At 44.8% G+C, this 22,368-nt stretch overlaps 1 protein-coding gene across 7 annotated transcripts in view; it reads left to right on the plus strand.

Moving 5' to 3' along the window:
* The first annotated feature begins 2,248 nt into the window (after window positions 1–2,248).
* SNAPC3 (small nuclear RNA activating complex polypeptide 3) overlaps window positions 2,249–22,368 on the plus strand; it is a 56,367-nt gene continuing 36,247 nt past the window's right edge. For all 7 annotated transcript variants that reach the window (XR_012621695.1, XR_012621694.1, XR_012621696.1 and 4 more), the window contains exons 1-5: window positions 2,249–2,509; window positions 10,296–10,373; window positions 11,609–11,693; window positions 14,162–14,266; window positions 14,769–14,918. Coding sequence is in view for 3 of the 7 variants with exons in the window: in XM_074813089.1 (XP_074669190.1) it covers window positions 2,274–2,509; window positions 10,296–10,373; window positions 11,609–11,693; window positions 14,162–14,266; window positions 14,769–14,918 (654 nt within the window). In the remaining 4 variants the exon portion in view is untranslated. The remainder of the gene's footprint in view (window positions 2,510–10,295; window positions 10,374–11,608; window positions 11,694–14,161; window positions 14,267–14,768; window positions 14,919–22,368) is intronic.

Raw genomic sequence — 22,368 nt, forward strand, 5'->3', positions numbered from 1 at the left:
AGCTTTGGTATTTGCAACTTAGCTCCTCCTTGAGCTTCCCCTTACCCAGTCTTCCTGCTTGAGGTTTACATACTTTACATTAGGTTTTTTTAGCTAATACAGAAGAACTCCAAAATCAAATCTGTCATGAGGAGAAGAAAGAAAGGGCAGTGAGGGAAATTCATATCTCTAACTGAACAGCCCAAGGGGATTATTCCAAGAAGCATGAATAATTACAGCACAGCAGTCTCTACCCCCTCCAAACCACACTCCCCTCTATGATAGTGCTGTGGTTTGCAGTGACCACCCTTGTGCCAGGGAATTCTGTAATGTTGTTCTCACATGGTCTTATAAAAAAATCCAGCCCTCTGATTTCTGCAGTTTGGCATGTTTGGTTTTTGAAGGTTTTTGAAACCAGTATCTTATCTCATTTTTATGAACACTAAAAATCTCTGATAGTTTTCTGGAAGAGCAGGGTTTAATCCTGCTACTCTTGGCCCAAATTGCTCCTACATGTTTATGTCAACACTGTTCTTAGATCAGTACAGCCCCCTCACTTCCACCCCAGATGTGGCTACATCAGATATGAGATGGGGTGTTTTCAAATTTCAGTTAACGTTGCACTAGTCCTTAGTACACTAAGGGGAAAGGTATGTTCATAGCATAAACAGAGTATAACAGAGAGAACAACAAACAGATAAAGGCAGGCACAGTTTTGGAAATTGGAATGAGAATCCCTCATGGAAGAGCTAGTAGGTTTCAGGGAGGGTACAACAGGAAGTGAGGGCAATAGCCCTTAATCAAGACCTTCTTCCAGAGCTGGGGAGTGTCAGGATGTGTAGAGGTAATGGATGAAGAAAGCAGAGGGTGTGGCTGAAGAAGCAAATAGAGACTGTCAGTAACTACAGGAAAAATGGGCTGAAGCTTAGCAAAATTTTCATAATGAGGAATAATAACTGCAATTAAGAGGCAGAGGTGAGAGCTAATAAAAGAATTCAGCATTAGAATGCAGTGCAAGTCTAAACATAACTGGGGTAGGTATAAGGGCTTTAGACCATGCTGTTATTGCTAAATGAAGCAAAATATGCTCTTATATCATAGGGCGGTGCTATTACATTCTTACCCCTCACCTTAACTACTTTCCTTTGGGAAAATGGCAGGCAAATGTCATGACCACCTTCTACTCTTGTTATCCTACCCCTTCCATGCAGCTTGCAAAAGTCCAATCTCCTTTCATGAACTTTTCCTGGTCTTATCTTCACTCTCTGCTCCAACAAACCACCTGCTAACATACTTTCAAGTATTATTTTCTTATTTAAAGAAGTAGAAGGATATTTTGTCTTGAAGCGAGTGAGAAGGCTGTGGTTCAACTGGTACATGCAACAGGTGTATCAGGTTAGCTCAATCCAGAAACACTTCTGCCTCCTCTTAACAGGCTGTGCTCACACCAGTTTTGTTACACTGTTCCAGTGGAGCATTCCCAGGTGCTCCAGCACAAGAATATTCTGCAATTGTGTACTGTGGCATCCTTTGTATATTGCCTAAAAAATCGTTCCTGGAAGGCATCATTAATGCCACATGGCTAGGAAGAAAGGTGAGGGCCAGCAGCTGTATTTTTTTTAAAGTGACAACATGAGCAGTGCTAGTAAAGTAAATTGTTACCTATCTCAGGAACCCTGTTCATTGTATTATTAAACGCCCTAAGGCTATAAAAGAAAGGACTGGCAAGGATTAAGTTTTCACTTTGGTAGGAGAAAATGCAATTTTTCAATAAAGCACGATGAAAGGCTTGGTACCGCTGTAAAACCACGGACACAGTGCGGTTTTAACGCCCTGAGGGTTTTTTTAACGAACGCTGAGAGGCACTTTCCAGCACCGCTGGAGGAGCTCCGCAGCCGTTCTCCCCGCCCCTGCTGCCCTTCCGCCCGCCGAGGCACCCGCGGCCCCGGAGGCCCGCCACCCGCTCGCACCCTCCCTCCCTCCGCCGGCGGCGGACGCCAGCCGCCCGGGCCGTGCCGCCTCCCGCAGCGGCAGCCTGCCCGCCGCTTCTCCTCTCGGATCCCCCGGCACGCACCGACGGCGCTGCGGCCCGCTACCAACGCCCTCGCGGCCCTCCCTCCGGCCCGACGCCCGCGCTCGGAGAGCCGCCCCGGGAGGCCTGGGCCGCGCCGCTCTCGGGCCCGCCCACAGGGCGGTTGGGGCCTGGGGCGGCCGTGACGCATTTCCGCGGCGGCCGCTGACGCTCCCTGCAGCGGACTACAGGCCCCGGCGGGCCGCGCGCGGGACTGGCGGCCATGGCGGCGGCCGAGACGCCGGCGGCGGCGGGGGCTGCGCCCGACTACGAGGCGGCGGAGCTGTACACCCGCGTCTTCCGCGTGGGCGCACTGGGCCGCTGCTGGCGGCAGGAGCTGGGGCCGCCCGACCTCTCGCTGGCGGTGGGGGCGGCGGCCGAGGCGGACGCGGCCGCGGCCGTAGCAGCAGAGCTGGGCTGCACGGCGGAGACGGTGGCCGAGCTGCGGGCCGTGTGCAGGTGACTGCGGGGCCGGCGGCGGTGTGCGGGCCGGGGCGGGAACCACCGGCTTTCTCCAGGCGGGGGTTTGTGGCCCCGGTCCTGGCGGGAAGCTTTCGGCCTGGCTCGGTGCTGGTGCAGGGGCGGCCGCCCCGGGGCGGGGGTCGTAGATGCTGTCGCTCAGACGCTGCACCGGTTCCTCAGGAGAGGCGGGAGGTGCCTGGGCAAAAAACCGCTTCCGAACAGTCTTTTCGGGGTCTGTGCCATGTGGGTTTTTTATCTCCCGGGTAAATACGCAGTGAAGGAGAACATCGTTTTTCTAGAGGGTGGTGCTCCACTGGCAGAAACTTTGTTATGGCCTTGAATTCACGAACAGACGGTTCAGCACTTAAAAGTTTCTTAAGTAAATAGTTAGCAGCGTGTTACCTTAAGTTTTACCCAACGAGTATCTGAACATGTGCATAGCTTTAGGAGGCCCCAGTTGCAAAATGAAAGGCGTACCTTATTTGAAGAAAAAGACCCAGGTATCTGTTTGTGCTAACATCATTCAGATGAGTTCTCGTAACTGGCAACATACATTAACTGTTGAGCTTGTTTGGGCCCTTAGCCTCTACCGACTGTTCCTGTCAGGGCTAGTGGTGAAGTCAAAGCCATGCAGGTGCTTCTTTGTGCGGGGAATAATGCTGTTTGCCCAGTCAGTCTAGGTTGCACTGGGGTCAGGAAAGAAAAAATGTGCGGTTGTTCTACACTTGTAACTTCACTCGTATTTGTGGAGCAGTGAATTGCAAATAGTGTTGAAAGAAGAGAACCGTCTAGGGGTTGAAGCAGTGGGGTCTAGCATGCTAAAACTGGAAGGCTCTCAGCTCACGTGAATAGTGAGAATCACCTCTCACCTGTAGGAAAGACCTGATTTCAGGCAGTAATTTCTGCAGAAAGCATCACAGATGATGATTTGCCATAGTTCTGTTGCTATGTGTATAGATTTGTGCAAGTTCTGTCCTTCAGTTATTTCCTCAAAGGCACAGAAGTACTGTCGAGCTATTTCAAAGGCAAAATGGAGGTTCTTCACTCTCATGCACTGAATACAATGAACATGGTCTCAAAAGTGATGCAGAAGGCATAATTTGGTAAATGTAACTAGAATTGCACTATATATTGAGCTCTTCTTGATGGCTTTTCCTTCAGTGCTGTACATGCAAGATGCCTATAAAAAAATGCAGGTGTTGTCATGAGCATGTCGTTCTAATGTTTCCAGACTTATACCCCAAATTATGGGGATAACAGCAAAAACAACATTAGTAACACTATCTGAGATAAACTCATTAGCTGGACAAAGTTAATTCGATAATTATTGTTCCTTTACATGATGATAGTACCTCAGAGGAAGAGGAAGGTAGGAACATTTGTTGCTTTAGTAAAAGGCAACAGAGAATAGGAATAGGACCCCAGGGGCACAGAGTTCAGTGTCTGAGCCGAGATATACCTGTGTGAGTGTTGTGTGTAATGGTGAGATCTTAATAAGCCTTTCAGAAGTCACGACCTTTAGGGTCATTTTTAATCAGGAAAAAATCAACACTTACTGAATTATATCTTGCCATGCCAACAGAGAAGAAATTTGGCAGTCATTCTCACTTTTTCTAATGCTAGCTTAACTAAAGCATAGCTTTACTTCAGATGTCAGAGTTCTGGTGACTAGGATAATTTTTTACCATTACTAGGCTTAGTAAAAATAGAGACTGATGTTAGTATTAAAAACAGTTCATGTGTTCTGGTGTGGCAGCAACTGTGGGAATTATTCTGTAAGCTTTCGCAGTGCAGATGTAGTCTCTGATTGCTCCTGTGCCATGGCTTATTCTCTGCTGTTGCTTGAGCCTGTCTGTTGCTATTTTCACTTGAATTCTAAGAAGATTTTCTATGCTTTGTTTATTTTTCCCTTCATTTTTCATTGTTCTGCTTTCTTCAACCTATGACTGCTACATTTCATCTGCTGCGTTTGCTGGTGTTACAGAGCAGTGCTGTCTGTTTGCTTCTGAGTGTACTGGAGAAAGTGGTGGTGTGTAGTGGAAAGGTTTGGGAAAGAAAAAAAGGACAGGCAGTTTATGAGGAGGAGAGAACAGATCATCTGGCAGCTGCTTTGCTGGCTTTGTAGGAGAATGAAGATAAACCTGCACATCCTGGTGTGACCTTTCCCCTGTGCAGGCTAGAAATCCCAATCCCTAATCTCTGCGTGCTTTTGCTTTTAAATTAAATAGTCGTAGCCTCTTGAGTCTCTCTCCTTTACATTGGCCAACCTCAAATTGCTACCTCTGGTCACTTTCACTTGCCTGCTCTAAGCTGTTTGTATTCTTCCCTTGAGAAGAAATGAAAACATCGGACTACACCAAGATCTGTTCTATGGTGTCTTGGGTCACATTTATTATTGGTGTAAATACAGTTTTCTAGATGCTGAAATGAACATATCCTGGATATGAACACAGACTTTTTCTGACTTGTAAGGGAACTTCTGGAAAGTTAGGGAGGTTTTCCTTGAGTAGTAGAGAGATGGGAAGATGTGGATACTCCTCCTGTATTTATTTTTAAAATAGTAGTAGGTTAAGAGAATCCTTCATAGACTCAGGATGAAGTTTTTCAATATCCATAGTTAAATCTTCTTTAGAATATAGTGACACTGTGTACATTTAAGTATTCTTGACGATTTAGGGTCTGTTAAGGAGAAATGGTGTAATGTTTAAATACTGTTTAACTCTTTGTGCATCTCAGTGTGTTGTGGTTGATTTTTTTTTTTTCTTCTATTTTCTTTGTGTAATACATTCCTGCAAACAATGCAGAAAAAAAATTCCATCTTCACTCACTTGAATTTGACTTGGTAAGAATGCTTTGCTTACTGCTTGAGTGGTATGCAGACAATCATTAAAAAGATTAATTGTTTTTTCCATAAGATTTTAAACAGGTGTAAAATGGTGTCCTTAGCTAGGAGATTCGATCAGTAGTTCTCTTAAATAACCAAGGTGTAGGGAGGGTAAAGCTTTAAATTTTGTTCAAATGGGAGGGTCAAATTTTAAATTTTGTTTAAATGCCTTAGTGGTCTGTGAGCAAAGAGGTTTAGCTTGGGATTCATTATTGGTGTTTGAGCAACTGAAGTGCTGGAATGTTGCAGGTACAAAATTATGTTACTTGGTTTTGCCTTCTGAGTGATTTGTTGTGTACATGAAGGACAGGCTAAGACTCAAATCAGTAGGTTGAGGGAGGTGAGGCTTAGAGTTACCTTATTCCACTTCAGCCCTAATTCACCTTCTTGTTTTATTAGAAGGAGTAGTTGTCAATATCTCTAGGAATGTGTTATAAAGCTGTATTAAGCTAGCATTAGCGTCTTAATGTATTAGTATTTAGCATCTTGTAGTATTAGTGTCTCAAAGGTGATGAAGGTACTGCCTTTAAAATATACGCAATATAAAGAGTATTATAAACACTGTATCTGCTTACTACAAAAATATCAGGCAAAATACTAAAGCATCTTCTAATTTCTGAAACTGAGGAAGCTTTTTGTGCTGCCTGAATATTCTGAGAAAAGTAAAATCACGGCTTCACTGATGGTCCATTTGCATGTCCAAATTTCCACAAACTTGCCTTTGGCCTTTTTATTTATAGCTGCCTTAAAATATCTTTCTAGGGGACATAAATTTCCTCTAATGCTTTGCGTGCTTTTTCCAAGTGAGACTTTCAACTATTGTTCCTTGTCAGTCTCCTACAGTTCACCTCAGTGTCCATTAAGCAGTACGGCCAGTGTTTGCCCCTCTACCATAACTGAGTGCACTGAATGTATTTGTCTTGTGTGCGGGGAATATTCTGTGTGGGGACACGGTGGAATCCTGCCATTGTGGCTCTCAGGAGTGAGGTGTGACTAGTGCAAACTTTGTATTGCCTGCACTTTCATCTGTTAGGTGTATGACACTGACTACTTAGCCTTAATTTCTGGAGGGATTAGCATATACTTTCCATTTTAAAGCCTGGTTCTCTCAGGACCGTGGACCAAATATTAGTGATGTGGTTCCACTGGCTGCAGTGGAGCTACCCAGGAACTCCAGCATGGCCTGTGTAAAAAGCTATACAGCAAAGCCTTTCAAGGCTTCAGTGCATGTGATACAATGTCATATGCCATATATTACTAGACTGATCCAAAATACTGAAAGAAGTGCTTTGTGTAACATTTCTTTAGAAATTGAGGGTTTCTGACTTTCCAGGAGTGAGAAATGGCAGTATCTGGGCTTGCAAGGGTCCATGGAACCTGTCAGGGATTCAGTGGCAGTATCTCTTTGTACTAGATATCTTTCCGTCCTTACAAGGAAAAAGAGGAAGCAGTTTACGTGCCAGCTATTTTACACTGTGTCTGCTTGGTGCTGCTTTCTGGGCATAGTTAATTTTTTTTCCTGCAGCAGGCATTTAGTGAGCATGGTGTGGATACCACAGCCAGAGATCCCTGGCCTAGACCTGTGGGAGAGAGGGAAAGCACAAGTATATTTAGTGAGTTCTGACATATGTATGCATAAAACGGAAATGGGAAACTGTCACCTTTGATGAAGGTTAAACTTCACAATGGTAGGTAATAGATGTTTTCAGATCCTCCAAATAACGTGTGTGGTGTTTACAGAACAAAATACACAGTCATTTCTTCAAAAAGTGACTTGGGGCATTTTGGTGAATAGGGTCACTGGTCCATGTGCAGGAAGACTCAGATAATTAGTCTGATCATGCTGGTGGGATGCCAGTTCCACAGAAGGGTCATTTGTGAGTTGCTTTGCCTGTCAGTGTCTGTACATTACGTCATTAGGTGGGCTATTCATAATGCTAATCTACGCTGAATGGAGAACAGCCTCGTCAGAAAGGCTAATGCTTGTTCTGTGTTCTCCAAGGTGCTGTTGTCCTCCATTATGTTAGTTAAATTACTGTTCCTCAGCAGTGGTTTGGTCTGCACTTGATAGAGGACTCAGTTGTCTCTGCCTCCACTTCCACAAGTGGGAACCTAAGGATAACTCGGTAATTTAAAAAGAATGATTTTCTGTTTGGGATGAAAACTGTAAGACGGGAAGGCTAAAACTCTTTGTGTACTGCTGGATGGTAAGAAGCTAACTAAACAATAGTAAATTCAAATTATCTTCTATCTGAATAAGGGAAGAGCAGCTCACATGATCTGCCTGGACTTGTGCAAAGCTTTTGACACTGTCCCACACTACATACTTGTCGCTAAATTGGGAGACATGGATTTGATGGATGGACCACTCGGTGGATAAGGAATTGGCTGGATGGTCATGCTTAAAGAGTTGTGGTCAACAGCTTGGTGTCCAAGTGGAGAGCAGTGACATGTGGTGTTCCTCAGGGGTCAGTATTGAGGCCAGGGCTGATTAACATCTTTGTTGGTGACATGGACAGTGGGATTGAGTGCACCCTCAGCAAGTTTGCTGACAACACCAAGGTGTGTGGTGTGGTCGACACGCTGGAGGGAAGGGATGTGCCATCCAGAGGGACCTGGACAGGCTTGAGAGGTGGGCCTGTGAGAACCTCATGAAGTTCAACAAGGCCAAGTGCAAGGTCCTGCACATGGGTTGAGGCAGTCCCATGCACAAATACAGGCTGGGCAGTGAGCAGATTCAGAGCAGCCCTTTGGAGAAGGAGCTGGCGATATCAGTGGATGGAAAACTGACTGTGAGCCAGCAATGTGCACTCACAGCCCAGAAAGCCAGCCGTGTCCTGGGCTGCATCAAGAGAAGTGTGGCCAGAAGGTTGAGGGAGGTTCTATTCTGCTCTTGTGAGACCTCACCTGGAGTATTGTGTCCAGCTCTTGGGCCCCCATATAAGAAGGACATAGACCTGCTCGAGCAGGTCCAGAGGAGGGCCATGAAGATGATCAGGGAGCTGGATCACCTCCCTTATGAGGACAGGCTGAGAGAGCTGCGGTTGTTCAGCCTAGAGAAGAGAAGGCTCTGGGGAGACCTTATAGCAGCTTTCCAGGACTTAAAGGGGACTGACAGGAAAGATGGGGAGGGACTCTTTATCAGGGGGTGAAGTGACAGGACAAGGGGTAATGGTCTTAAACTGCAAGAGGTAGATTTAGATGAGATATAAGGCAGAAACTCTTTCCTGTGAGGGTGGTGAGACACTGGAACAGGTTGCCCAGAGAAGTTGTGGATGCCCCTTCCCTGGAAGTGTTCAAGGCCAGGTTGGACGGGGCTTTGTGGAAGGTGTCCTTGCCCATGGTAGGGGTGTTGGAACTAGATGGTCTTGAAGGTCTCTTCCAACTCAAACCGTTCTATGATTGTATGATTCAATAGTGAATTTATTGGTCATGAGAACTAGGCTGCCTACCCACAACCAAAAATTTGTCTCGGACTTTTGCTTATTGTCAGCTGATACCGTTTGATTCCAGACTTTTATTTCTCAATTACTGTATAAGCCTATGCAGTTCCACTCTAAAAGCTTATTCATGACTGCAGTGATAGTATTACCTAGCTTAGTGTTGTTGACATGGGGAACGTTATAAAATTATGGGGAAGATAAGATGATAATGAAAAAATATAATCAAATCATAAATTTTATTGAGAATAAATGGTACACTCCAGGAATTTTTCCTGGAATTCAGCAGTGGTTTGTTTGTCTCGTAAAGAGATGGATATGCACAAGAGTATGCTGGGTTTCAAACTACACATGAACTTAGGCAGTGGTATAAGCCCTGCTTTTATGTAGTCTTCAAACAGTAAAGACACAAAAGAGATCAAGTCTGATGCAGGTGATACTTCTCTGTTTTAAATATTTTTCTCAGACTATTTTTATTGGATAAAATTCTTTTGTGAGTAATATAAAATTACCACTGTCTTTGAGTCAGTATTATTTTGTATGTTTCTGAAAAGGTAATTCATACTATTATAGTGTCTAATCTGAAGCCTTCAGATGGATTGTGGAATGGTATGTGGGAACTTTATGTTATAAATCTGGCAGGGGAGCAGATATGGTATCCCACAGAATTCATTTTTTTGAGTTGTGTTTATGAGAAATTCCATCCTCATTTATGTTATGAAAGCCTAATGTTTGTATGATCAGGTTAAATCAGTGCTGCAGCCAAAAGCAGTTCCATTTTTCCTTCCCACATCCTGCAGTGATTTGCATTACAGGAAAAAACTATGGTTAGCTGTACTTTGGATTCTGTGCAAATACAAGAACAGTGAGGAAGAAAAGATGGAAAGAAGGATACAAGGAAAAGTGGACCTGTCACTTCTGGCAGAAGTGTTGTCTTATTCCCACTGGAAGAAACGTGGCATAAATTAGTGCCCTAATACAGCAATGTCAGTTCATGTAAATGTGGTGGCTTGCCCATGTTTGTATCTGATGGGGGGTGTTAGCTTTACCATACAGGTTGAGGTTGATGTTTCCTTTTCATTGATTTTGCCATAGTTCATCAGAAAATCAGAGTATGTGGATGAGATTTGAAAAAGTCAAGTGGCATTTTTAGTTTATAAAAAGTGTTGGACATACATTTTGTTAAACCTCTATAGGCAGCTATGCTTGATTAGTCAGAAGGCAAAAGAAAGATAAAATTTACCCAATCTCTGTGAAAGCCAGATATAAACTCCAGGACTCTTCTGGTTCTTTATCTTAACAACCATACTGGCCTTTTGCCCTGATTTAGGCTATACAAGCTATATCTTGTTTATTCACATTTTGCTCTCTTTGTTCCTTTTAAGAACAGCTTAACTGATTTTCATTATGAAGGAAGTATGAAAAAAATGTGTAATAGTTATTTTCTTTATTTTCCTAGCATTGATGTGTTAATGTCTTCTGATAAAGAAAAGGATCCGGATGTTATTCCTGAAGATAGCAGTCTTCTAACTCTTCGGTATGTCGTTATAGTATGGTCACAGTACCCTGATATGGGGTGGGGTGGAAAACAAGCACAAAAGCATGGCTGTCTGCTTGTTCCCTTTCCAGGCAATGGTGTACTTTCTGAAGCAGTGTCCAGAAGTACTCTAAGGGCAGAAACACCAGCTTATGATAGGATAATTGGTATGATCCTTTTGCTTGAATGTGACTTAGGAATTTTTTATTAAGATATACAGAATAGGTCATCTTTCTTATTGGAAGAACTTAGGATTTCTGGCCCTAGGTACTTCTGAGCTAGCACCTAAATTTGGATCATGCAGGGGACTTCTTGTAATCATGTGTGGGAGGTTTGTCCAAAGCCTTGTGTAATAAATGTGTAGCTCTTAGCTCTAGTAACCCACAGTCACATTGTAACAGCCAAAGCTTAAGTACTGGAGTTGTAGCAAGATACCTCTTAGTCTGTAGCAGTCTTTATAGAATTCATTGATACTACTGGTGCATTTCAGAAGTTGAGCAATATATGTTAAGTTTCTACCAGATAGTGAACTTTGAATTCATACTTGGCCAGTTCAGGCCTTTGCTGTAGTTGAATTTCAGTTTGCATAGTACTAATGTAAAGGTTGTGATCAGTGTTAAATCTGATTGTTACTGAAAACCTTCAGGATGGTCTGGAGGGTACATAGACTTGTTCTGGAAGTTAGAAGGGATTTGGTGTTCATGCAGTGGTTAAATACATGTGTTTTAGTAGATAATCAGTGTACAATACTCTTTCTTCTACAAATGATACTCAGGTTTTTTTAGAAAAGTATCTGTGTCACGGGGTTGAAAATATTTGTGCTTTTTTCCTTGTTTTTTTGCTTGAATGTGGATTGAATTTCTCTGAAGTGGGAGGGATAGATAGTTGAAACAGCTTCCTCAAATGTAGGAAAGTGTTCTTCCTAGGAAAGCTTTTCAGATAACATTTTGCTGTTTTTTCTTGTAAGTGTAAAAAACTGCCTACAAACAACGTGTAATTTGCACATAAGAGGAAATTAAAAAACAGGCTAAAGTCCACAATCTGGCCTGTGTACTACCAGGTTTTATGGGAGTCAGGAGACAAGAGTGTTGTAAGTTACTCTGTTGTACTAAGACAGCCAGAAATCCTGGTCTTTGAAAGTTGGACTGTAGTAGCTTGTGTCGTTTAAAATTATACCTAGAGATTCTGCATGGAAGTTGTTGAATGAAATTTTGTCCTGTGTTCCTACTCCTCAGAATTAGAAAGAAAGCATTAGAGAGGAGAGAAGAAACAATTATTGTGGATCGGGCTTGCAGACAAGAAACTCTTGCCTATGAGTTGGTAAGTTCCCTGTCATCTCGTAGGATCTCAAGACAGCTCATCACAGTCAAAATCCAACTTCTGGCTGCTTTATTTTTTTCATCACTATGAATCTCTGTACACTGTAAATGTTTGCAGATATGAGTTTGCAGGTAATGATTAAGATTAAAGACATTTTATAGAAAGGTAGGACAGGAACTCTGCTCTTACAGTCTGGTACTGAATGTAGTAAGGAGAAACTCCAGCTCATTACCACTGTGTGATTGCTTTTATTTGGTTGCTACTAAAGCATTGTTTAGGGGATCAAGTGTACTAAACATCATGTGAACTTATAAAGCTAGACAAAATGTATAATGTTTTTGCTCCTGGAGACCTGTGTTGGAATCTAAGTTTTAATGTGTAAATGATTGTGAGCTTGTTTCTGTAAGGCTTGAAGAAGAAGGCAGTAGGAGCATGGTGACACAAAGTTCCTAATTCTGAGCTTTGTAACCCTCGTTTCTAAGCCATTCTGAGCTGTAAGGAACCAGGAGTGTAGTGATTAGCCCCTCAAAAGCCATCTTGGAATTCCTTTAACTATGCTTAGTACCTCTTTTTTTTAAGATGTCTTCACAACCATTAAAGTCCTAAACAGGAAAACTTAAGTTCTTAAATTTTGCAGTGCTGGAGACTGTGAGTTGAACAAACAAACCATGAACTACTGTAAAAGTTAGGGATGGAGGTATAGTGAAGAGGGAGCCTCACTTGTGACTATTGAGTATTTTTTCCCTTTGAGATTTCCTGGTCTGTCTTGAGGGATCTTGTTTCAGCTGTCCCATGTCCCAGGCACATGGTGTAAACATGTGTCAGCTGAGATGAACTGTTTTTGGGCTCTTAGCCTAGGGCATATCTGAGAAAATATTTGCAATAGCAATCTTCATAAAGGGTTTCAATGAGTGGTGTCTTACTTCTGTTTCTGAAGAACGAGCACAAGGTCAGTTACCACAAACCAGTGGTAGCTGGTTTGTGTGTCAAAGCTGGTTGGGACCACAGTGTCCTGGAACAGGATGAGAGCATTAAGAATTGTGAGTTTGGAATGTCACATGAGGAAAGGAGATGCAGGGGATGGAGCACAGGTATCTCTGAACTGAAGTCTCACAGCAGTACACACTTCTCTTACTAAATCTGAAGAATACTTTGTGCTGGTTGGAAGTGTTTGTGCAGTTAGTATTCTCTCTTTTTTGTTGAAAAAGGAGGAAACTTAACTGCCACAGAAAAGTGCCCTCCCTCGTTCTCACACCTGGGCTATACCTTAAAGTAGGGTGGAAATGTGGAAATGCTTTCACTTCTTTTCTAAAACATAGTAGTGTGGCAAGGGCAGTGCTGGATTTTGTTTTGGATTTTGGAGGAATTGGGACCTCCAGCTATGTCAAGCTTCTCTAGTAAGACAAAGTGTTGGACTAATTTTTATTTCCATATACCTCATCCTTCGGCTAGTTTCTAGGTCAGTCTTTCTCAAGTTCAGGGTTGCAATCCCCCTTTACATGTGAAAGCATTCAAAGAGCATTTCAAAGCATTAAGTGATGAAAGTTGGTAGCAGCTGGGTTCCATGAGGGCAGAGTGACAGCAGGCTTTAATTCCCGTTATGCGAGGGCCTCTCAGTAGTGTTAAAGGATTTCACCAGACTGTGGGTACCTCTAGGCTGGCTTTATTAACAACTCAGAGTTGGGCCATCACCTCAGTGAGTGGCAACAGCTATCAAAAAGCGCCCTCTATATATATGATCTAACATCCAATACAAAGAGTCTTTGGTGATTTTCCAGGAACTTTCAGCTCTCAATTCATCATCAATTTCAAAAGTCCATTGTATTCTACAGTTTCAGCTAGTTCTTATCGTTCCGTTCTGATTCCTCTTTGGACACCACTGCTCATTGATGCAGTCTTCGGTCATCATGGTTACTTATCTCCTGAACAATTTTCACCATAATTCACTTTTAGACTTCAGAGAAAAGACTCAAAATGTTCTATTTAACATACACTTAATCTATGTCTAGCTTTTCATTACCTAGCCTAAGTTGCTTAAACTGTCAGTATTGTTCCTAGAGCACCTGTGCATACTGACTGCATTGAACTGTCAGTATTGTTCCTAGAGCACCTGTGCTCTATTAATTAAGCCTATAAAACAATATCTATTTATTACTTATTCCTGCTATTATTAATATCCTAAGAGAAAAGAGTTTTCTAAAGCTTGTTCCTTTTACAAATAGCCAAGGAGTAGTCAGGTATCTTGTAATTGCTCTTCCAGAGCTGAGAAATGAAGGAAAATGCTTGAAATCAGTAATTACAGCAGTTTCTCACCTTTCAATTTTGGAGGAACTAGGCTGTTAACAATTCAGAAGACTACACAGTCAAAAGCAAGTTACAGTTAGAACAGCGTTTCTCAGACTTTTATTCATGGACTATGATATATAAGTAGTTACCAATATAATATATATGTATCTTTATTTTTCAAGGAGTCACATGCAATTGGAAAGAGGCCAAACAATCCAACAGATCTAGTTGAGGAGGGAGAACTACTTTTAACTCTGAACATCTTCTATCCTGTCATCTTTCAGAAGGTTGGTGCCAAATTCTCTAGGTTGTATTCTGATGTGTCTACCCTACTCAGGTAATATCTTGCTTTTCCAAGCAGTTAAAATCAGTAAGTCCACTGAGGAAGCATGGTAAACCCTTCAACTGTGGTAACTTCTTAAGGCTATTTCAGAATCTGGCTTTCATTCTGTTAGTGGTTTGCAGAAGGAGACTTTTACAATAATTACTCAGCAGTCAGTTGATCTCACAGAAAGCTCAAATTCTGAAACTAAAGTACTCTTTCTGGATTTGGGATAAGTGTGCTCAGACTTCCTTTCCTGCACTTTTCAGTGGGAAATGTGACTTTTAAGTTTCTGAATAAAACTAATAAATGGCAGCCTTAGGAGAAGCTGAGGCAAGATGCTGTTTAAAATCTTGTACAGAGAGGTGATGTGCCATATGCTGCCATTAATGACCTCAAGCTGTCAAGAGCAGTACTGATGCTGACAAGTGATTTTTATTTGAAGCCATGTGCTGTTTTCTTTGTAGCATAAAGAACGCAAACCCTATCAGACAGTCCTTGTACTGGGCAGCCAGACACTCACCGAGCTCAGAGACTCGATTTCCTGCGTCAGTGACTTCCAGATAGGTGGTGAGTTCAGCAGTCAGCCAGATCAAGTACCGGAGCATATCACCAAGGTAAAACCTTCCATGTGGAATCCTCTATATGTGTAGGAGCTTTGAAAACATACAGGAAAGAGGGAAGCAGAGTTTTGTTTTGGTTTTTCTTCAGCAGTAAATTTAGCTGCACCGGATCTGCCTGTGGGTTGCACTGCAAGTAAATACTTCCTGGTGGCATTACCAAGCCGACCTTTTTTGTGCAATGTCAAGAAAAACATAATTAATGCTACCACTAGGAAGTAGTAACACTGGCAGTGAGTTCCTGCATAGATATATCCCTGTGGACTGACTTGACTTTGAGCTATTTTCTAAAACACCAGAGGTGATAGAAAGCTAAATGTAGATCATCCCCCTCTGAACATACACAGTTCTGTCTTTGCAACTGGGTTCTGGTCAGAAGTAGGAATGAAAGTTATTTCCCTCTCCCACAATTGCCAGGTGTTCTCTGGGGATGTGCAAAAGGAGTCAATAAAGAAAAAGTACTCTAATTGAAAATACTGAAATGGCATCATTTTGATAATATGTCACATATAATACATATTATATCCCAGAATGGTTGAGGTTGGTAGGGACTTCTGGAGGTCATCTGATCCAACCCCCCCTGTGCAAGCAAGGCCACCTACAGCCAGTTGTCCAGGATCATGACCAGATAGCTTTTGGATGTGTCCAAGGATGGAGATTCTACAACCTCCCTGGGCAACCTGTGCCAGTGCTTGGTCACCCTCACAATGAAAAGTGTTTCCTGATGCTTGGAAGAAACCTCCTGTGTTTCAGTTTATGCCTCTGGTCCTGTCACTGGGTACCACTGAAAAGAGCCTGGCACCGTCCTCTTTGCACCTTCTGTAGAGGTATTTGTATATGTTAATAAGATCCCCTCTGAACTTTCTGTTCTCCAGGCTGAACAGTGCCAGCTCCCTCAGTCTCTCCTCATAGGAGAGATGCTCCAGTCCCTTCATCTTCATGGCCCTTGTGGGACTCTTTCTCCAGTATGTCCATGTTCTTCTTGTACTGAGGAGCTTGGAACTGGACACAGGACTCCAGGTGTGGCATCACCAGTGCTGAGTAGAGGGGAAGGATCACCTCCCTCAACATGCTGGCAATACTTTGTCCAATGCAGTACAGGATCCCATTTGCCTTTTTTGCTGCAAGGGCACATCCATAGAATCATAGTATGGTTTGGGTTGGAAGGGACCTTAAAGATCATCTAGTTCCAACCCCCCCTGCCATGGGCAGGGACACTTTCCACTAGACCAGGTTGCTCAAAGCCCCGTCAAACCTGGCCTTGAACACTGCCAGGGAGGGGGCAGCCACAGCTTCTCTGGGCAACCTGTTCCAGTGTCTCACCACCCTCACAGGAAAGAATTTCTTCATTATATCTCATCTAAATCTAACCCTTTCAGTTTAAAACCATTACCCTTTGTCCTATCACTACACCACTGGAGAAAGAGTCCCTCCCCATCTTTCCTGTGGGCCCCCTGTAAGTGCTCTATGGCCGCTATAAGGTCTCCCCAGAGCCTTCTCTTCTCTAGGCTGAACAACCGCAGCTCTCTCAGCCTGTCCTCATAAGGGAGGTTCTCCAGCCCCCTGATCATCTTTGTGGCCTCCTCCAGACCCACTCGAGCAGATCCATGTCCTTTTTGTGTTGGGGGCCCAAGAGCTGGACACAGTACTCCAGGTGAGGTCTCACAAGAGCAGAATACAGGGGGAGAATCACCTCCCTTGACCTGCTGGTCATGATTCTCTTGGTGCAGCCCAGGATACAGTTGGCTTTCTGGGCTGTGAGTGCCCATTGCTGGCTCACAGTCAGTTTTCCATCCACTGATACCCCCAAGTCCTTCTCCACAGGGCTGCTCTCAATCCAGTCTTTGCCCAGCCTGTATTTGTGCATGGAATTGTCTCAACCCATGACAGGTTCAGGACCTTGCACTTGGCCTTGTTGAACTTCATGAGGTTTGCATGGGCCCACCTCTCAAGCCTGTCAATGTCCCCAAACGGGATAAAAGAAATTGACAACAATATGATGTAGATAAGCTTCTTTATTAATGTCTGCGTGCGTAGGGGAGTGGTCTTACCAGCAACGCACACCTAACTCGTGTAGTGTGCTGATTATATAGGATATAATGATGCATAGTAAACATTCTCATACATAGTCATATCAATTCTCATAATTAATTTTCTTAATCCCACCCCTTTCCAGTCATGTGCGTTTTGTTTTTAAATTGAGTCGAAGTGCTGCTTTTATGACCACCATGGAGCACTGACTCGCAAGACCCTCCAATGTCCTTGTCTCAAGGACTTTGGCTCACATTACAACTTTAACATGCTTCAAGGTCACAGAATCATCAAGTTTGGAAAAGACCTTGAAGCTCACCTAGTCCAACCATTAACCTGACACTGACAGTTCCCAACTACACCATATCCCTCAGCGCTATGTCAACCCGACTCTTAAACACCTCCAGGGATGGGGACTCCACCACTGCCCTGGGCAGCCCATTCCAACGCCTAACAACCCCTTCTGGAAAGAAATACTTCCTCATACCCGGTCTAACCCTTCCCTGGTGCAACTTGAGGCCATTCCCTCTTGTCCTATCGCTTATTACTTGGCTAAAGAGACTCATCCCCAGCTCTCTGCAACCTCCTTTCAGGTAGTTGTAGAGGGCGATGAGGTCTCCCCTCAGCCTCCTCTTCTCCAGACTAAACAACCCCAGTTCCCTCAGCAGCTCCTCGTACGACATGTGCTCCAGACCCTTCACCAGCTTCGTTGCCCTTCTCTGGACACACTCGAGTGATTCAATGGCCTTTTTTAGTGAGGGGCCCAAAACTGAACACAGGAATCGAGGTGCGGCCTCACCAGTGCCGAGTACAGAGGTAAGATCACTTCCCTGTCCCTGCTGGCCACGCTATTTCTGACACAAGCCAGGATGCCATTGGCCTTCTTGGCCACCTGGGCACACTGCTGGCTCCTGTTCAGCTGGCTGTCAGTCAACACCCCCAGGTCCCTCTCTGACTGGCAGCTCTCCAACCACTCCTCCCCAGGCCTGTAGCGCTGCTGGGGGTTGTTGTGGCCCAAGTGCAGCACCCGGCATTTGGCCTTATTGAAACTCCTCCAGTTGGCCTTAGCCCATCGCTCCAGCCTGTCCAGGTCTCTCTGCAGAGCCTCCCTACCCTCGAGCAGATCAACACTCCCAACCCAACTTGGTGTCATCTGCAAACTTACTGAGGGTGCACTCGATCCCCTCGTCTAGATCATCAATAAAGATGTTAAACAGGAGTGGCCCCAAAACCGAGCCCTGGGGGTCACCACTCGTGACTGGTCGCTAACTGGATTTAACTCCATTCACCACCACTCTTTGGGCCTGGCCATCCAGCCTTTTTTTTTATTTTATTTTTTTTTTTGTGAAGGTCCCTTCACAATGTATCCTTTAGAACATCCTGGTTGACAAGGCAAGAAATCGTCCATACAAAACAGCCTAACAGTAGTACCTGGTCATGAATCTTATTCTTTGAACAGAAATCTGGTTAATGACTATTACCAGCTATGCGGCCTTAGCCTGGGACTTTACAAAGAACTTTGTACCAGCATGACTGGTTGTATGGTTACTCTAAACTAAATATAGTATTTTTATGGCTACTTAAAACATTACACTATACTATTTTTTCTTAACTATTATAAAACCAATACTCCTGTAGAATTCCATTTAATTGATTAGGCCTAATCTTTCTTATTTAAATTAAAATCACTAAAAATCATTAAAATCAGCTAAAATTAATAACAAATCAGTAATATCAAGGTCCCTGTGGATGGCACGTCCCTTCCCTCCAGCTTGTCGACCACACCACACAGCTTGGTGTTGTCAGCAAACTTGCTGAGGGTGCACTCAATCCCACTGTCCATGTCACCAACAACCTCAATACTGACCCCTGAGGAACACCACATGTCACTGCTCTCCACTTGGACACCAAGCTGTTGACCACAACTCTTTAAGCATGACCATCCAGCCAATTCCTTATCCACCGAGTGGTCCATCCATCAAATCCATGTCTCCCAATTTAGAGACAAGGATGTAGTGTGGGACAGTGTCAAAAGCTTTGCACAAGTCCAGGTAGATGATGTCAGTTGTTCTTCCCTTATCCACCAACACTGTAACCCTGTTGTAGAAGGCCACCAAACTCGTCAGGCACAAGTTGCGTTTTGTGAAGCCATTTTGGCTGTCATCAGTCACCTCCTTATTTTCCACATGCCATAGCATAGTTTTCAGAAGCATCTGTTCCTTGATCTTGCCAGGCACAGAGGTGAGACTGATTGGCCTGTAGTTTCCTTGGTCCTCTTTATTTCCCTTTTTAAAAATGGGGGTAATGTTACCCCTTTTCCAGTCAGCGGAAACTTCACCAGACTGACATGACTTCTCAAATATGATGGATAGTGGCTTAACCACCTTGTCCACCAGTTCCCTCAGGACTGTTGTGGTTTGAGCTCAGAGGGCACCTGAGCACCACCCAGCCGCTCACTCCCCCCTTTTTTCACCAGTGCTGGCTCAGGAATCGAGATAAGGATGGGGAGGGATGACTCACCCATTACAGTCACAGGCAAAAGACATACTCATTAGGGGAAGGAAAAAAAGAACATAAATTTAATACAGACACTTAACAACAACACCACCTAACAGACAGAGTAGGACCATGAGAGGCATTACCACATCTTGAAAACACTTTCCCTGACCCCTCCCTTCTTCCTGGGCTCAGCTTTGCTCCCAATACCTCTACCTTCTCCCCTCAGCAGTGCAGAGGGCAGGAAAGGGGGAGTGCAATCAGTCCTGCCACTTCTTCCATCTCAAGGAGGGGGTACAACTTCTGGCATTCTTCCCCTGCTCCAGCATAGTCCCCCTCTCACAGGAGACAGTTCTCCACAAACGAGCTCTGACATGAGTCACTCCCATGGGCCACAGTGTTTCACATGTTGCTCCAACATGGGCCATCCCTGCATGTTGCAGTCCTCCCAGTGCCAAATTATAGTAGTGGGGACTTCTCCCCACAGAGTTCCAGCCTTCTTCAGTGCAGTGACCTGGCATGGGGTGGGGCCCATGGGGTGGCAGGCAGGGGGCGGAGCTCTGCTGTCTCACCCCTGGCTGCAGGGTGGCTCTGCTCTGGCACACCTCCCCACTAGTTCTCTATTCTTCTACTGACCTCAGTGTCTGCCAGATGTTCTCACAACTTCTCCTCACAACTCCAACTCCTCCTCCAAGGCTCCCCTTGTTAAATAAGTTATCACAGAGGCACAGCTAATTGGCCTGGCCTTCCCACAGAGATGGGTTTGACTTGGAGCCGGGGGGGCTTCAAGAAGCTTCTCACAGGGGGCCACCACTGTAGCCCCCTCCCCCACTAACCGAAACCCTGCCACTCACTCAAACCCAGGATAGAGACCCATGGATACATGTCGTCAGATCACATGGACTTGTGCACCTTCACATTCCTTAGATGCTCTTGAACATTATCTTCTCCTACAGTGGGCAGTTTTTCATTCTCCCAGTTCCCAGGCTCATTAGGGGAAGAAAAAGGACATGACTTTAATTCATTTCCCCACTAAGATAACAACACTTAACAGACCGAATAGGACAGTGAGAAGTGTTACCATAGCTTAAAAACACCTCCCCCCACCCATCCTTTCTTCCCAGGCTCAGTTTTGTTCCTGATATCTGTACTTCCTTCCCCCAGAGGCATAGGAGCAGGGGGGATGGGGTGTGCAGTCAGTCTGCTGCTTCTTCCTCCAAGGAGTAGGGGGAAGCACTTCTCTGGATTCTTTGCCTGCTCCACATGGCATCCCTCTCACAGGAGACAGTCATCCACAAACTTTCTCCGGTGTGAGTCCTCCCCATGGGATGCATTCCTCTTGAGGTTTTTTTGGCATGGGTCACCTCTACATGTTGCAGTCCTCCCAGTGCCAAAGTACAACAACTGGGCCTGCTTCTTCCCACAGAGTCCTGGGGGTCCTCCACAGGCTGCAGGCAGATCTCTGCTTCTCCGGTGACCTGTGTGGGTGACAGGGGCAGGGGTGTGTCTCTGCTCTGGTACACTTCCTCCTCCTTCCTTCCAGTGGCCTCGGTGTTCACAGAAGTATCCTTCCTGTAAAGCCTCCTCACAAGTGCCAACCCCCTCCCAGGTTCCCCTTCTTAAATACGGTATCACAGAGGCACAGCCACCATTGGTAGTTGGCTCAGCCTTGGCCAGAGGGGGATCTGACTTGGAGCCAGGGAGCTTTGAGAAGCTTCTCACAGGGGCCACCACTATAGCCCCCTCCCCCACTACCAAAAAACCCTGCCACACAAAATCAGCAGACAAGCTTATGACCGAAGATGCTTTTCCCCTTCTCTGACAGGTGGACCTCACCAGCCCCCAGTAGGCCAGGTTTCTCAAAGCGAGTCCCATCGTCTTAAGTAGCCAAACCTCTGGCTGTGGCATCAGTCAAAAGTTGGTAAAGAGTTGCCAGAGCATGGCAGTACCGACCCTTTGTGGTTGGAGAGCCAGGGAAGGTGACAGTAACAGAGCCAGAACAAAATTGTCTGAATGTAAAACACAGTCCTACTGCTGTGCCTTTGTGCAGGTCATCTCCAGCCATGAGTCCCATCTCTGGCCCAGGGTCTGCATTTCATGTCTTTTGACATATTAGAGTTAATCGCTCAAAAAGACCACCAGGCGCAAATGAACATTCTCTGTTAATAAAGACACGTAAGACTGATCTGGAGATCCAGAGTGCCTAGTTCTCCACAGTTTACCCATTTGATTCTTACTTAGTCTGCTTATGCCTCTGTACAATTTTACAGGTTCTTCTGAGCCTCCAGAAGTGAGGTGATGGGACCTTCCAAAATTGCATGTCTGTCTTGTTTATATAGATGTGACCAGGGACTGCTCCCATGTGGTTGTTATGTGTGTGTGTGCGCACGCGCGTGTGCAACAGACAGGACTGCAATAAATTCTGTTATTTCAGCAAAAAGTGTTTTGTGGTGTGGTCTGTCCTGATCAGGTGTATTGGGTCTGTCTGGGATGGAGTTAACTTTCCTCACAGCAGCCCATGTAGTGCAGTGCTTTGCATTTTTGGCTAGACAGGGTCAATAACACACCAGCATTTTGGCTGTTGCTGAGCAGCGCTTACACAGCCTTAAGGCTGTCTCTCCAGGTCCCCCCAAGGCCAATGGGCTGGTGGTGGATGAGAGACTGGGAGGGGATGTAGCTGGGGCAGCTGACTCAAACTGGCCAAAGGGGTATCCCATGCCATATGATGTTGTGATCAGCAATAAGAGCTGGAGGAAAGGAGGAAGGGGGGCATTCATGTTTAAGGCATTTGTCTTCTGAAGTAACCACTATGTGTGCTGAGGCCCTGCTTCCCAGGTGGTTGGACACCACTTGCTGATGGGAAGTGGAGAATAAATCTGGTTTTGCTTTGCTTCTGCATGTGGCCTTTGCTTTTCTCATT

The sequence above is a fragment of the Strix aluco genome, chromosome Z (assembly GCF_031877795.1).
Source record: "Strix aluco isolate bStrAlu1 chromosome Z, bStrAlu1.hap1, whole genome shotgun sequence".
NCBI classification, from domain to species: domain Eukaryota; kingdom Metazoa; phylum Chordata; class Aves; order Strigiformes; family Strigidae; genus Strix; species Strix aluco.